Source organism: Balaenoptera borealis, assembly GCF_965194805.1.
Source record: "Balaenoptera borealis genome assembly, chromosome: 20".
Lineage (NCBI taxonomy): Eukaryota > Metazoa > Chordata > Mammalia > Artiodactyla > Balaenopteridae > Balaenoptera > Balaenoptera borealis.
The window spans coordinates 12,981,963-12,999,267 of record NC_138879.1 but is presented as its reverse complement, the minus strand read 5'-3'; the positions used below and the strand labels follow the sequence as shown (position 1 = coordinate 12,999,267).

The window sequence follows — 17,305 nt, the reverse complement described above, 5'->3', positions numbered from 1 at the left end:
GCCCCAGGCACTGCCTGGTGACACCGGTTGCTGGCACTGGGCTTGCTCGTCAGGGCGCCTGGTGCCCATCAGAGATAGAGTCTGCTCTTGGGGTTCTGATACCAGGCAGCTGACCACACCCGGAGTGGGACTCCTGATTACAGAGGCTGGCTGTCCCAGGAAGGGAGCTTCCTGGCACAGATGTGCCAGGACTTCCCTGGTGGTCCAGTGGTTAAGACTCTGCTCTCCCAATGCAGGGGGCCCAGGTTCCATACCTGGTCAGGGAACTAGATCCCGCATGCCACAACTAAAGATCCCACATGCCGTAATGAAGATCCCGCATGCTGCAACTAAGACCCGGTGCAGCCAAATAAATAAATAAATATTAAGAAAACACACACACACACACACACGTGCCATGTGCACAAAGGCATGTACACATGCCCTCACACATGCATGGCTGAGAGCAGGTGGGCAGGAGACTGTTTGGCATCTGTACGAAGGGTCTGACCCCCGCAAGTCTCCCTCCTCCCAGCTCTCCCTCTCAGTCTGGCGAAGCCCAAGCTCCTATTGCATCCTGAAAAGGGATCTGTGACAGTAAAGATGAGCTCTCGCACTTCTGCAGACGTCTTTATTCTCGATGAGCAGTCCTGCTGGGTATGGAATGCAGGCTGTTCTTGCACCACTGAGATGGCTCTGTGGCCTCACCTTCCAGCTCCTGTGCTGTTGAGAAGCTGGAAGCCAGTTGTGGAGTCTTATTCTCTGTGTGGAAACTATTCTCTCTCTGGAGGCTTTTGGATCCTCTCTTTGTTGCCAGTATGTGACAATTCCCCAGGGAAGTGCCCAAGATGAGTCTCCTCTGGGCAGGACAGGTGGGCCATTTCAGGATGGAAACTTGGGTCCCCCAACCCTGGGAAGTTGCCTTCAGCTTCTTCAGCTCTTTCCTTATGATTTCCATCCTGTTTTCTCTGTTCTCTCAGAATTCCAAATCTTTGGTCTAAACCCAGTCCCAAAGCTGCCAGGGTCAGGTGCCCATGAGCTCCACCCTTCTGCCCCCTCCTGCCCTTTCTTGCAGGAGACGCTGGTCTTGACTGAGCCCCATTCTGGGCTGTGGCCACGGTTTGTCCAAGTAGGGTGAACATGCTGGGTGGCAGCCAGGCAGGGGCACACCATCTTACTGGTCCCGAACCCAGGCACTTGGGGCTGCTCCCCAGGCCTCCCAGCTCCCATCTGAGTAGCCCTGGGTCCAAGGACAGAATCCTCAGCATGAAGACACATGCCTAGGAGAGCACTCTGACTTTGCAAACCAGCCCGCCCTCCTCCCAAGCCTGCATTTGAGTTTTGGTTTGTGGTAGGAAGCTCAACTGGGAGCTGTGACTCAGACACATCCAAGCAGCCCCTTCCCCACTACGGCCAGTCTCCTGGTTCCCCAAGAACCAGAATGATGGCTGCAAAGGTGCAGAAGGCACCTCTCAGCCCCAACTGTAGCTAAAACTCAGGCAGCTATTGCAGGAGTTCTCAGGAAATATATCTGGGGGTGTGGATTGGGGTGGTAGTACCAGCCAAGGTACTGGGGTCACTGTGCAGAGGAGCGACTCTCCTGCTCACTCAGATCCTTACGGTGAATACCGAGTCCGGTGGCACCGAGAAGGGAAACACAGCCCATGGCCAAAAGTGTCCCATTGCTCCGTGTTGGGGGGAGTCTCAGGAGGGTGGGGAGGGTGTAACGCTGCTCAGAAAAGGGGCACCAGGAAGGCAGCTGTGGGCACAGCCCCAGGGCCATCACAACAGCCCGTTCTGAAATCAGGCAGCTGGGGCAGGGGTTAGGATCCTAAGGCCTGGCTTCCAGCAGGGCCGGTGGACGTGTTCCAGGTGTCAAGGCTAGCCCACCATCCTGGCCTTCACCGTAAGCATACTGGGTTCATGCCCCTCACACAGATTCTGGGAAAGGGAGGGGTATTCTGCCGCCTCTTAGGAATTCAGAGTCGGCTGTGATGGGGCGGCTGTTCCATGCCCACCACAGTCCCCCACCACTCTGATCTCTGATCGCTGTTTCTGAACAATTTCCAGGATATCCGCACACATCTGCCCAAGAGGAAACCCCAGCCGGGAGGCAAGTTCTCACACAAGGAGCTTTTGGAAGCAATTTCACTGGGAGAAGATGAGGAACACAGAGGAAGCTGCCCCCCACCCCTCGCCCTGAGAGACAGGCTCTAGACATGCTGAGCAGTGTTTACTGGCAGGGCTCTCGCCAGGGAGTTAGTTCATCTCCAACAACCCCATGGGTGTTGTTACCTGGGCCCACTTTATTTTTTACTTTTTTAAATTTATTTTATTGAAGTATAGTTGATTTACAGTGTTGTGTTAATTTCTGTATAGCAAGGTGATTCAGTTATACATTTATATTTTTTCATATTCTTTTCCATTATGGTTTATTACAAGATATTGAATATAGTTCCCTGTGCTATACAGTAGGTCCTTGTTTATCTGTTTTATATATAGTTGTTTGTATCTGTAATCCCAAATTTCTAATTTATACTTCCCCTACCCGCTTTCCCCTTTGGTAACCGTAAGTTTGTTTTTTATGTCTGTTTCTGTTTCATAAATAAGTTCATTTATGTCATATTTTAGATTCCACATGTAAGTGATATCATATGGTTATTTGTCTTTCTCTGATTTACTTAAGTATGATAATCTCTAGGTCCATCCATATTGCTGCAAAGGGCATTATTTCATTATTTTTTATGGCAGAGTAGTATTTCATTGTATATATATATGACATCTTTCTTTATCCATTCATCTGTCAATGGACATTTAGGTTGCTTCCATGTCTTGGCTATTGTAAATAGTGCTGCTGTGAATACTGGGGTGCATGTATCTTTTTTTTTTTTAATAAATTTATTTTATTTATTTATTTATTTATGGCTGCATTGGGTCTTCGTTGCTGTGGCACGGGCTTTCTCTAGTTGCATCGAGCTGGGGCTACTCTTAATTGCGGTGTGCGGGTTTCTCATTGCAGTGGCTTCTCTTGCAGCAGAGCGCAGGCTCTAGGCATGTGGGCTTCAGTAGTTGTAGCACGTGGGCTCAGTAGTTGTGGCTCGTGGGCTCTAGAGCGCAGGCTCAGTAGTTGTGGCGCACGGGCTTAGTTGCTCCATGGCATGTGGGATCTTCCCGGACCAGGGCACGAACCTGTGTCCCCTGCCTTGGCAGGTGGATTCTTAACCACTGCACCACCAGGGAAGCCCCGCATGTATCTTTTCGAATTAGAATTTTCACCTTTTCCAGATATATGATAGGAATGGGATTGCCAGATCATATGCTAACTCTATTTTTAGTTTTTTAGTTTGTTTTTAAATTGCTCCTGGTTGAAAATCAGTGGGTTTTTTCCTTTTTTTTTTTGACTGTTCTGGGTCTTCGTTGCGGCACACAGGCTCTTCGTTGTGGGCTTCTCTCTAGTTGCGGGGCTCAGGTTTAGTTGCCCCGTGGTATGTGGGATCTTAGTTCCCCAACCAGGGATTGAACCCGCGTCCCCTGCATTGGAAGGTGGATTCTTAACCACTGGACCACCAGGGAAGTCTTATTTTTAGTTTTTTAAGGAACCTCCATAGTGTTCTCCATACTGGCTGCACCAATTTGCATTCCCACCAACGGTGTAGGAGGGTTCCTTTTTCTCCACACCCTCTCTGGAATTTATTTGTAGACTTTTAATGATGGCCATTCTGACTGGTGTGAGGTCGTACTTCACTGTAGTTTTGATTGGCATTTCTCTAATAATTAGCCATGGTGAGCATCTTTTCATGTTGTCCATCTGTGTGTCTTCTTTGGAAAAATGTGTATTTAGGTCTTCTGCTGGGCCCACTTTAGGAATGGATTCAAAACTCACGTAACTCACTTAAGACTCGCCTCTTGTACTGGTCCCCCAGCCCCTAGTACAGCATGGTTTCCATTATACCAGAGGTGGAAGGTCTCCAGGCTTCTAAGACCATCCACTAGGATGGGTTCCTGACCCCTCCACTAGGATGTCATAGACACACAGTCCTGTGTGATGCAGGGTAAAGGTTTGCTAGATTCATGTCTGTTTGGAGCAAACTGGCACCTTCTTCCAGGGGTTGGGTGCACTGCTCTCTGAAGCAAACTGAACTTTCCAAAATGTGCATTTTCCTCCCTGATTTTGGCTGTAATTTCCCAGATTCCCTCTGAATCCCAAACAGAATCCAGCCCATAACATCATCCCATAACAGAGTCCCAACAGTTTACAAGTGTCTTTCTGACACTGCCCTGCAGACGTGAAGCTCAAGACAGCACAGTGGTGGCCTGTGGTCTCCACGGCTGCTGAACCACTCGAGTGGGACTTTGCACAGCAAGACGGAACCCTGTCAGAACCCCGGCTTTTTTTTTTTTTTTTACAGTCAGGGCACCCACCTCGGTCAGACCCTCTTCCACAAGAGTTCCCTCTTTGTCGTCTCAGCTGGTGTTGTGAGCCACAAACCTACAATGAGCCTGAGAGCGATCTCAAAACCCAAGCCCTGAAGATACACACTTCACTCCCAAGATAGCCTTCCAGGCCTTGCCTCAGTCTGTTCTGGACGCCACCAATTATACGATTTCCTGGTGTTTCGGAAGCAGCAAGTTAGATCTGAAGGAGGGGAATGTGAGAGGACATGGGGACAATATTCCCCAATCCATTTGTGCCAGCTTATCCTCAGATGCACAGAGGGGCCTTCAGGGAACAGAACACTCCACAAGCAGCAACTCTTGGGGGTCCAGTGGCCTTTGGGCCTGAGGTTTATACAATTTTGGCAACCCTTTATATAGGAATATATATACTTACGAATACAAAATTATATACAAAAGTAGATATTTTAGAATAAGCAATCGCAGCAAACTGCAGTTTAAAAAGCTGACAGAGGGGACTTCCCTGGCGTCCAGTGGTTAAGACTCTGCGCTTCCACTGCAGGGGGCTTGGGTTTGATCCCTGGTCAGGGAACTAAGATCCTGCATGCTGCGCGGCACAGCCAAAAAAAAAAAAAGCTGACAGATACTGTGCCATCACAAAAGCAGGGAAACATCATAAAATTGTCGCTTGCGTGCCTGCCATACCTCTGAGGTACTCCCCGATATCTCTGCCTTGACTGCACTCGCTGGCAGCCTAAGATGCGGCACTCCAGGAAAGCTCCAGCCTTGGCTCTAGTCCCTGGTAATGCTGGGCTGACATGGCGGGGGGCCACCATGGGGCAGAAGCAGCCGCTCCCTGCACCTGGCACAGCCCCCAGGCATAGGCTCCCCCATCCACCTGGTGGGATTCCTCAGCCCAGGGCCGGGGCCCCAGGAGGGGAAGGGGGGACCAGGGATGCCTGCTGAGAGGTTTGTGGGGGACAGGTTTCTCCCCAACATGCCTCCTGGCCCAGGCTGGGCCTGATCCAGGCACCGGATTTCGCTTGGAAGTTTCACGGCAGGTGTCCTGCTGGGGCAACCTCAGCCCCCAAGCACAGTGAGAAATTTCCTCCAACTGAAATACGTCCTTCCTGTGTCATCTTCCGTCCATCAGACGCACTTTGTGCATGGAGAAATTTTATTTATTTTTTATGCCACTGCTGCCACTGCAATGAAGAAACATCAATAACTGAGAGTTAAAAAAGGGTAATAATTAAAGTGATAAAAAAAAAGTCACAGTCCTCTCTCCCGTCCCACAAAAAATAAACTCTGAAGGCATCAGTTCTGCTTCTGAATTCCACGGAGGGGCCCTGACCTGTAAAGAGAAACAAAAAGAAGACGAGAGGCAAACATGTACACATCCTATCGGACCCACCTCATGAGACACTGTCCTCTCTAACACCCACATCCTCCAAGCCCTGAGCCAGAGCTAGTAGGGGCCACCAACTGGCTTCCTCCGTGAAATGCAATTTGATAGCTATCTTCAACCTTCCTTTACTGTTAACCAAATCTCACAGGGTGAGAAGAACAGCAGTTAAACTGGACCTGAGTCGTTTAGCAACAAGTCCTCAGGCCACACCTGCACCTGTCCTTATCTGGAAGCTCTGAGCTATCCTCTTACTGATCAAAGCCAAGAAAAAATGTGTTCTTTTAAGAAACAACAGTTGTACCTATTTATTTTCAGAATATATTACAAAGGTTTCCTGGCAAACAGCTCCAATAAATATTGAATTATGATTTAAACAAGGGAAATCAACACTCTCACGTATCACTGAAACCACTGAAAGTTTATTCAAATTTTTACATAAAGGGATTTGTTAGCATCAATGCCATTCATGAACATTTCTCACCACTGCAAGACTGAAGGAGGGAAACCACTGGTTTAGCGCTGGTTTCTACGATGCAAATGAAATCGGCAGTTGACGGGCTGCTAACAGAAGCAGTCCCTGGCTCCTAAATCGACCAGGGACACTGAGGCGAGCAGTTTGGTCACTCCCAGAATGCGTCCAGACCTACTCCACCTGCGGCAGGTCCAGTGGCGGTACAGAAAGGAAAGGGAATGTGCTGGGTTTGGGACTGATCATCAGGAGGTGCTCCTAGGACGATGCCTTCACGTCGAGACCCAAGTCTGACCCACCAAGAAGCATTACCCCGGACAGCAGTCATTCCTGGAGAGGAGACGGGGAGCCGGTGGGAAGGTGCCCTCGGTGGCAGCACCTGGCACTCTGGCTACCTCCCTTCTTTACCTTTGGGGCAGCTGCGGGTTGGACACAGCCCGCCCTCCATTGGTCCCTTGGTTCACATCCAATTTCTAGTGCAGTTTTATCCAGCTGTGAAGTCTAACTTTAGGGTGATAAAACCTTTATTCTGAGATGTCACATACTTTATGAGGCTTGGAAAGTTGGTCTGAAGCTACTCCAGGGTGTGAAGAAATGGGAAGAATCCCTGAAGAAGAGGCTGAGGAGGAACCAGAGGCTGGCCACAGGCGTCAGGTTAGGATCTGGTAACCCGAACTCAGGCCTCCCTCCAGAGCTCATTTGATGAGATTCCTCATGATGCTGAGGGAGGACCCTCTGTACCCTGATCCAAAGTGATTCCAGTGGTTCAAGTAGTGGAAGAGCTGATACAGCTTAAGGCGCTTCTCGAAGCCTGGGGCCTTGGGGACTTTGCTGTGGTAGGCGGAGTAAAAGGAGCCACTAAAGCCCCCGAACATGCCGGCTATCGCCAGCTCATACTCCGAGTGGCCATAGAAGGAAGCTGGGTCAAAAATGATGGGCCCAGAGGAATCCTCCGCCACGTTTCCTCCCCAGAGGTCTCCGTGGAGCAGGGCTGGGACGATGTCCAGATCATGGAACAGGTCAGGGATTTTTAACTGTGGGGGAAATGCAGCCTTAGCAAAGTGACCGATGCACACAGGAGGGACACAGAGGCTTTTCTGAGTGTGGCTCCCAGTGCCCAAGCACGGCCTGGTCAGTGTACAGGTGCACAGACATGCCCACCTCCCGTCCAGGCCCAGGCCCAGGTGGCCGCACCAGCTGCAGCGCCTTCCCATCAGGCCTGCAGGGCATGACGGGCACAGGCTGGGAGGGGCGACACTCACCTGCAGAGCAGCCCAGAGCTCACGGGCCTCCCTGTCCCCAGACCCCTGTTCCAGCAGGTCCATCTGAGGCTGAATGCGCTGCCGGGCATAGAATGTGACCCAGTCCCTCTGCCAGTCGTTCACCTGTGTGGTTGACAGCAGAGCTCAGAGGAAAGCGCCAGAGCAAAGGTGGAGCAGGCTGGTCCCCAGAGGCGCCACTGCAGGGACCAGTGTAAAGGGGTGGAGCTGACCAGGCAGCCTGGGGTCTGGAGGACATGCTGGGACCGGCAGGTTCCCAGACAACCTCCCACAACATCTCAAGATCTGAACAGTGTGGACTGTGCCCCGTGGGATACTCAGTGCTCCCCTCCCAAGCAGCTACCTGCCTTTCCTCAGAGGGCGAGGCCGCCGTCTTACCCACTCAGCCCAAGTATGGCCCCCCAGGCTGAAATCCCCAGGGCAGCCAACCACAAAATCATAAAACTCAAAGTTACAATCCCTTTTCATTAAGCTACCTTTGAGAGTTTCCTACTTAAAATAAAACGCAGTTTAACTTTCTAATTTTCACCCACCTTGAAATCCAGCATCCTAACTTGCTGGTCCTTCTCTGCTCCTCTGAGCTTACCTAGCATGTGAGGTGGATAGTCCTCATATCGACTGCTTAAAATTAGCAAAGAAAAAAAAGGAGCAAAGACCTTTTACCAAATTTCGCCAAAAAAGAGAGAGGGTGTGCTTTCCGCAGCTGTTTCTGAACAGCTGGCCTGACTGGGAAATGAAGGCAAAATGGTGGTGTCACTCACCTGGGGGAGGTACCCGCAGCACGTCACCACGTCAAAGCCAAAGTGGTCCACAAAGGGCCGCTCCACTTGCCCACCTCCTTTCCCTTGCAAGCAAAATGAAACGAGAGAGATGACAGTCCCCTCGCTCCCTCGGGGCCAGCTCTGGGAGCTCAGAGCAGCTCTGAGGCCTGACCTCAGCGTGCCCTTCTCCACCTCGTGTCCTCATCCAAACAAGGGCCCTGGGCTCCGGGACCCAGGAACAGAGCCTGTCTCATCAGAGTCAACAAGCCAGGACACCCACTCCTTCCCAGGAGGGGCACCAGAGGATGCTCAGAGGAGCGACCACACTGTCTCCAAAAGAGGAGGGAAAATCCACCCCATAACCCATCAGGAAAGGACAGCCTTCAGTGGCCAGTTTAGCATTTGCCACTTATGGAAGATAAACTGCTGTACTTGTAAATGATCTCATCCTCTGCAGCTCCCTACACTCAAAGTAAATCCGGAAGGACTGAACTACATGTAGGTGGAAGGGACGAGGCCGTCTGTCTGTCTAACACAGTAGCTTCTTGGTCATCTGTCCCTGGTGTGTCTGCTACTCTGCCTAGCAGAGTAACCATATGGGCTACACATGGATTATCAAACGTCAAAGGATGAAAATCCTGGAAGACACCCTCAGTGCTACCACCACAGTAAGCCCTAAAAAGGTCAGACGTGAGGGCTATCATTCTGAGTCTCATGTGTGATTGTTCCTAGAAGAAAAGGCACCGTAAGGTAAGCCAGAGAAACTTTGATAGGCTTTCTTCTGGGGAGTGACAGGTCAAAGGAACCATAATATGATAGGATTTTGAGTTCAGGAAATATTTCCTGTCTTTCAAATGCATTTTCGAGACAATACACTAATTGTATTCACTGTGTTCACTGCACCCCAAACATGCAGCCTTGGGGTTTACATTCCTTTCCTGTGGCAGCAACACAGGTCTGACTGTACACAGTGGCAGCACAACTCCACCCACGCACCCATACCGGCCAGGTGTCTTCCTCTGGGGGGGGGGGGGGGTCCCTCGGGCCCACAGCCATACCCACTGTGCCAGCCTCCTTCTGGAGAGTCTCTCCAAGCCTCTTGTTGTCTAGGTGTAGATCTGCCAGCTGGGTTCCAAGCTTTGCAGCATGACTGTAAAAACAAAAGAGAGCCACTAAACTCATGGTACAAATGGGGACCCACCTCCATTTGAAAGGTCTCAGGCCACACAAAGTAGGTGAGACAGTGAGGCTAAGAGTCTGTTCTGGTGAAGCAAGCGGGAGATGGAGGGCCTCATCTGAGTCTGCAGCCAGGTCCTTTGTCAGCATCTCACCCTTAAATTCCTCTCCTGTTTGCTTTTGGCCCACATAGTACATGCTGCTCATTCTGCAGAACTCAGGATGTGCGGGGTCATGGGTTCCTTCTATCACATCCCGCAAACTTACACCCCAAATGCAAGCTTCCCACTCAGAGAAAGAACAAAGGCACCCAGAGGTGAAGGTGAAGCAAACGAACCTGCTCAGATACCGCATGTCCAAATGCTCCATCACCAGCATGCTGCCACCTCCAGGGGCATCGAGGACCTTGATGGGTTTGGGCACCTTCACTGTGCCTGTCTTTAGGATGGCAGTTAAACTTGCCATCTCACCTTCAAACATCCTTTTGGCCTGTCAGAGAAATAACCAGGGAGGGGAGAAGGAGGAAGAGCAAGGCTCTGTGTAGACATGTTTTCTCGAGCACCACAACCAAGGCTGACTGCAGACTCAATAGAACGGACAGCTTTTCCACTTTTCAGTAGAGCAGATTACACGTTCTGAAGCTGCACAGGAATTAGAGGGATTGTACTTTCTAGTTTTGTATATTTTTATTGTCATTGATCCCAGTCTCTCCGAAGAGAGAAACGTATGCCTGGTGCAGAGCTGGACTGTGTACACAGTACCTCAACCACAGTCCTGTCCCAGGGGGCCCTCAGGCACAGGCGGCCCCCATCTGCGTGTGCCAGGAAGCTGGCGTAACTTCTCACCTGAATGGACCACCAAGTCCTATGGCATCTCCTACCCGGCACTGGAAACCACCTCATCTCCACCACCTTTCCCATTTCCAGTCCAAAAGTCCTTGTTCCTGCTTTTGGAAGGCAAAGCCCACCCTGGAACACACCCCAAGCTGTCACCCACCCCACTTCCCTCATGACAGCCCCACAGGGCCTGGCCCTGCCCACATCCCCCCCTCATCTGGGCCCCGACCTGGGCTCCACCTCCACACTTACAGGCGGGCACACATACCCCTTGCGCTCCTGGATTACAGTCTTCTCTAAGTTCCCCACAGACATGTGGGGAACATGACAGCCCCACAGTTCCCCTGGCCTCCTTCAGCCTGGAGACTTCCACACGCCATGTCACCTCTGCTTGGAACACCCCTCCCCCTTCTTTTGCCAAGTCAGCCCCCTCCCCTTCAGATTTCAACTTAATACCAGTTCTGATTTCTCAGAGAAATCTTCCCTAACTTACCAGGCTAAGTAATTCCTCCCCTTTAAAGTATCTTTTTTTTTAAAGTAAAATTTCTACAGACGCATATGAAGAAAACTGCACAACTCAGAAGCATCCACCTCTAACTTTCCCAAAGTCAGCACATCCACGTGACGGCCAACCGGCATTCCTCTCCTCCCAGCCGCTGCCACCCCACCCCCACATCTGTCTGTCTGCTTTGTCATCTCTACAGAGGCAGATGGTCAGGCCTCTTCATTCCACACTGCATTTGTTACGCTGGTGCATCAACAGTCAGAGTTTATTCTCTCTGCTGTGTAGAGCTTGCTGTGCGAATGTTCTAAAACGTGTTTGTCCAGTCTATGATGAAGGACACTGGGCTTCCAGTTTGGGGTCACTACGAACAGTGCTGCCATGGACATTCTTCTATCTCTACTTTGCATAGTTACTAACTCTGTGACCTTGGTTTCCTCATCTGTAAAATGGGGTTAGTAACAGTACCAATTTCATAGGCTTGCTGCCATAATTAACTGAGTTAGCAGCTAACAGTTTCACGGTCCATTCTAAACACTTTACAAACATTATTATTATACTACTTTGGAGAGCTAAAGTTCCTGAGGAGGAAAATAAGAACTGTGTCTTAAGGAGAATTTTCAGAGCATTCTCTGAAGACGAAGGAACACAGCTGGGCCCTGGCTATACTTTGTACTACAGCACTGGTTGTGCAGCGTAAAGTAAAGGATAAATTTTTTTTTTTTTTTTTTTTTTTTTTGGCCACGCCACACTGCATGTGGAACTTCCCTACCCAGAGACTGAACCCATGCCCCCTGCATTGGAAGTGCGGAGTCTTAACTAATGGACCACCAGGGAGGTCCAAATTTTTTTAATTAAAAAAAAAAAAATGTAGGGAGAGGTGAAGAAGGATCTGTGAACCCAGCTAGAGGCAAGGCTCCCTCACAGAAATGTCCACTACCATGTGGTCCTCAGTGTCGAACCCTAAGAACACTGCTCCTCCAGAATGGGACAAGGGCAAAGTAAGCATTAGCTGGGGTGCAGGGCTACAAAAGATCCAGAACTTAAGGGAGGAGCATGAGAGAAAGCCAATTACTCAAGCATGCAAAGGACAGATAAGCATAATCAAGAGGAAAAACTTCGACCATGTCATTCCAGCAGAGAGTGAGAAGGAAAACAAAAGAGCAGCTATGTAGTCTTCTCTTAGAAGTGTGGAAGAAGACATTTTCACCTCCTAAAAGGCAAAGCATAAAAACAGTCCTATTTTCCAATCAGTCAGCAAAAGTTTCCGCTATGGGCAGTATATCTGCATAACTCACACAGTATATTCCCAAGCAAACTAGAAAGAGACATGTTTGAAACTATCTACCAAAGGATTAGAAGGAACTTACGTGAAGATTAGCGAAAAGAAAATGGACTCTGATGACAATAAAGAGCAAGAACCAGAATACCAGTAGCAGAACAATGTTTAAAAAGCACTACTGAGAGATTCCATTTTAATCATCAGAAAGTATTTGCTTCCCTGTAATCTACACCAAGTTCTGAATTATTACAAACACTAATGAAAGTGGAAATACAGCTGTGAAAAGGATGGAGCCACATAAGAGAAAAAGAACCCAGAGAAGGCCTGTGGTGGAAAGTAAGGAAGGACACCTCCACTACATTAGTACTGACTGGGGGAAACCAATGTAAAAGAGCAACTTCAAGGACCATTAGTTGTCAAATTCCTATAGAAGGGATGTTCAGGATGACACACAGCCAACCTCTGTAGAACAGAGTTGAAGGTTGGTCTTGAGAGAACAGCATCGTTTCAGAAAGAGATCATCCCACACCACTGAAGATGGGATATTCTGCAGTATGATTTCCAAAGAGAGGATAAAAGTGCTGAGGGTGTGTAACACGTAGGACTTGGTACTGGGGTCAGCACCTTCAGCCCTATTTGAAACAAGGCATTGTCCAGACCTGCTCCTTGCCTACTGGAGCCATCCAGGGCCTCCCAGCTAACACTACAAGCATGACCCACCCAAAGTGCGCAAAGAAGTGACATCAACACACCGGGATAAGTCAACTTCAGCCGGGAGGCTCACCTATTTTATATGGGAACCCTTCAGAAAACGTTCAGATACAAACAGAATGGAGAAACGGCCGCAAGGGACTGAATGTTTGTGTCCCCCGAAAATTCAGAGGTTGAAACCTAACCCCCAAGGCGACGGTGTTAGGAGGCGGGGCCTTGGGAAGTGACCAGGCCAAAGGAGTGGAACCCTCATGAGGGGATTAGAGCCCCTATAAGAGACCCCAGAGAGCTCTCCTGCCCCTTCTGCCACGTAAGGACACAGTCAGAAGTGGCCTCCACACCAGGGAAGGAAGCCTCACCACCATCTTGGACGTCCGACCTCCAGACCCAGAAATATACATGTTAGTGTTTAAAGCCGCCCAGTGTTTACAGCAGCCCGGCGGACCAAGGCTACATTATTTTCAGTACTCAGAAAGGGTTTTGATCTCTGCAAGCTCAAATAAACCCCGGGACAAGGGACTTCTACTACCTGTCCTTGCTCAAAACTCGCCAAACAATGAATTTTCTCACGGCAGCGGCCACCTGGGCCGCGTGAAAACCACCCACAGCGTCCACGCGGCGGTGGGGCACGCGCCCGACGGGCCTGGACCCGCGCCGACCTCCCTGAGGTTCGAGAGGCCGCAGGGCTGAACCGCGGACCCCCCCAAAACGCCAGGCCAGCCTGACAAAAAGACGGGTGACCGAGCGCCTCCGCGGCCCGCAGACCCGGGCTCGGACGGCCCCGCCCGCGGACCCGGACCGGCTCCCGACGCCGAGCCCGGACACGGACCCGGGACCACAGTCCCCCGCCCCCGCCCCCTTCCCCCGCCCGCGGCAGCCCTGACCTCCGCCTTGGGGTTCACTTTCACAAACACTCGTCCTCTGTCCGTGTCGTAGCTCCGGCCCTGGCTAATGCACCCACCCCCCGAGTGACCCGTGGCCTTGACGGAGCCGCAGCCCAACTCCCGCTTCAGCAGCTCCTCCATGTCGCCCGCGCCCGGGCCGCATACCCGCCTCAGACCGTACGCAGACGCCGCGACGCCGCGGGGGCGCGTGGGGATTGGGTGAGGGGCGGGAGGGCGGGACCGGGCCGTGGGAGCGCGGGAGGGATTGGGGGAGGGAAAAGAAGGGGCGGGACCTGGCTGCGGGAGCGCGCGGGGATGGGGGAGGGGAGGGTCGACGGGAGGTGGGGTTGGGTCTGAGTTGTGCTCCCAACGGCCTCGAGACCCTGGTGGCTCTCCTCGCCACGGGGTCGCTCTGGCCTTTCCCCCGACCTTTCCTGTGACCTGCCGTTAACCTTGTATGGCCCGTCCTGGTCTGGGGCACACCGCCTGCTCCAGCCCCTCGTCCACGGCTCCAGAGCGTCACCCCTCACAGGGGCTTTCCCGACCTGGAGGCTCCTGCAACACCCTCCGGGGTGCTATCTTTTCTGTTTGTTTGTTTGTTTGCACTTGTTTATGCAATTAGCATCAATCTCCCCAACTAGACTTTAGTGCTTTGAGGGTAGAATAAAGTCTGCTTTGCTCTGTATACTGAAAAAAAATGTCCAACCTAAAAGTTGAGAGTTATGTTTTATTGGGGGCATTACTGAGGACTTAAGCTGGTGAGATAGCCTCTCAGATGGCTCTGAGGGACTGTTCAGAAGAGGAAAGGGAAGAGCAAGAATGTACAGGAGTTTTTTTCAAAAACAAACAAACAAAAAAACCAGGTAGTCAAACATCAAAAGATTACTGCTAATTAAAAAAAAACAGACATCTCAAGTAAATGAATTTAGTGCTTTTCTGTGTATGAGAAAATGCGACAGTCTGGGCTTAGTGAAATCATTCCTTTGATACGCACCCTAACTATCTAGGGCGTGTCCTGTGTTCTCCATTCTGAATTCCTCAGGGTGCACAGTCGGGGATAGCTGCAGTGGCTGAGGGCTTGATAGCCTCAACGTCTTTTGTTTACTAATATGGCAGGCAGCATTCTTTGTCCACGGCTCCCCGCGTTAGTCAGCATTCTCCAGAGAAATCGAACCAACAGGGTGTGTGTATATAGAGTGAGATTTATTTTAGGGAAATGGCTGTGGAAACTAATAAAGGGAAACCTGTTTTAAATGGAGTGGGAAAGCCAAAAGGGAGAGCTCTCACCCTGTCCACCCAGACACAGCCTGAAGGTAAAGACGTGTCACCAAGTGCCTCTGCCCTGTGGCCACTCATGGTCAATAACAGGAAAACTGTTGATTACAGATCCCAACAGGAAGAATCATCAACAGGAAAGAATCCTCAATTACAGGCCTCACCAAGAAAGGTGTTCTTTGTACCTCCCACAAGAAATCAATTACCCAAGCTACTCAGCCAATGAAAACTAGTCATCACTTTCAACTCTCGCTTTCCTCCAATGGACTTTAGTTCAAAACAACCCCTCCAGGGATTTCCCTGGTGGTCCAGTGGTTAAGACTCCAGCTCCTGCAATGCAGGGGGCCAGGGATTGATCACTGGTGTGGGAACTGAGAGCCCGCACACTGCAGCTAGAGAAGCCAGTGCGCGGCAACAAAGACCCAGCACAGCCAAAATAAATTTTTTAAAAAAAGAAAACACAAAACAACTCCTCCAGCTTCTTCCTTCTAAGGTTCTTTTCCTTTCTTTGTTGGATTTGTCTGTGGCTTTTGTGGTAGCCAGCTTGTCCTGAATTGCAATTCTTTGCTGTTCCTGAATAAACCCATTTTGCTGGTAAAACTACAGGGTGTTTTATTTTTCAGGTTAACAGGGCTCACACAGTCGTGGAGGGGCAAGACCAAAATCTGCAGGGTAGGCCAGCAGCAGGAAGCCCAGGGCAGAGTTGTGTTGGCAGAATTCCCTCTCCCTCAGGGGAGGTAAGTGTTTGTTCTCTGCAGGCCTTCAGCTGAGTGGATGAGGTCCACCCACCAGTCTACTGATTTAAATGTTAATCTCATCTAGAAAACACCCTCACAGAAACATCCAGAATAATGTTTGACACCGTATATCTGGGCACCATGCCCCAGCCAAACTGACACGTAAAACTGACCATCACATTCCCCATTGTTTCTCAATGCTTACTTAGCATGATGCACAATGCCAGTCATGTCATGGACATTCACTAAGAATGTGCTAAAACAATGAAAGAATGAATAATTGAGGCTTTGAAGGTTGAAGATTTAAGGAATAAGAGCAGATCGTTTGCAGATAGTTTGGACCAAACTTCCTGCTGAAAATAACTAGAAATGCTGATTAAAACAGTTTAAGTACATGTAAAAAGCATTGGAGAGCTGACAACATAGCAAGGAACATTAGCCCCAAATCTCTCCTCACGCACACACCGGGGAAAGGTGGCTGCCTGCAAACCCTCAGGAGAGCTCTACTCTGAACCAATGCTGCTGGCACCCTGACCTCCAGCCTCTAGATCTATGAGAAAATACATTTCTGTTGTTTAAGCACCCAGTCTGTGGAATTTTGTTTTGGCAGCCCAAGTGGACCAACACACCAGGCATACTAGAGAGCAAGGTGCCATGAGGTCAACACAACAGACAGTGGATAAACTCAGGTGCTGGCATTTTCAGGCCCACTTAATGGCATATAACTGTGCCTACTATGACCAAGGAAATAAGAGCCAAGCTTGAAAATATCTACAGGGAAGAAGAAACTAAAAAAAGTGACTAAGCAGATTCTATAAAGAACCTGAGGGAATAACATTTATGTTTTAAGACAGGACAAGAAAAAAAAATTTTTTTTTGATGTGGACTATTTTTAAATTCTTTATTGAATTTGTTACAATATTGCTTCTTTTTTTTTTTCTTATTTTTTTACTTTTTTAAAAAATTTATTTATTTTTGGCTGTGTCAGGTCTTAGTTGAGGCATGTGGGATCTTTCCTTGAGGCGCCAGCCTCTCTCTAGTTGTGGCACGCAGGCTCCAGAGCGCGTGGGCTCAGTAGTTGCTGCGCGTGGGCTTAGTTGCCCTGTGGCATGTGGGATCTTAGTTCTCCGACGAAGGATGGAACCCGCATCCCCTGCATTGGAAGGCGGATGGATGACCGGGGAAGTCCCTGCTTCTGTCTTCTATGTTTTGGTTTTTTGGCCACGGAGCATGTGGGATCTTAGCTCCCTTACAAGAGAGCGAACCCACACCCTCTGCATTGGAAGGTGAAGTCTTAACCACTGGACGGCCAGGGAAGTCCCAGGACAAGAAAATTTAAGCATAACATACTTCCTGCCCATACTGGGCCTTCCGTCATGTGCATCTGCATTACACATTAACCAGACCTTCTCAAAGGTGGGAATGCCTGCTTGACCATAAATATCAATTTTTTTCTACTTCTGACGCCAGCAATGTAACTCCTTAGAAGATTAATTTTTCCTTCCTAATTCTGTAAGGGATCATAGTGACCTACTGCTTGCCTGTACATGCAGATCTGGACTATATATCTTTGGTAATGTTTATGTAAAATTTCAGTGTGCCATTTTGAT

General features: G+C 49.8%; 1 protein-coding gene across 1 annotated transcript; it reads right to left on the bottom strand.

The window, feature by feature from the left end:
- Window positions 1–6,181: 6,181 nt before the first annotated feature.
- On the bottom strand, window positions 6,182–13,870 carry FN3KRP (fructosamine 3 kinase related protein). The gene is made up of 6 exons (XM_082374283.1): window positions 13,684–13,870; window positions 9,806–9,957; window positions 9,351–9,442; window positions 8,293–8,375; window positions 7,514–7,636; window positions 6,182–7,285 (listed from the first exon to the last, which is right to left on the bottom strand). The coding sequence occupies exons 1-6, from the start codon at window positions 13,822–13,824 to the stop codon at window positions 6,947–6,949; spliced, it is 930 nt and encodes a 309-aa protein (XP_082230409.1). The 5' UTR covers window positions 13,825–13,870; the 3' UTR covers window positions 6,182–6,946.
- Between the last annotated feature and the right edge of the window lie 3,435 nt (window positions 13,871–17,305).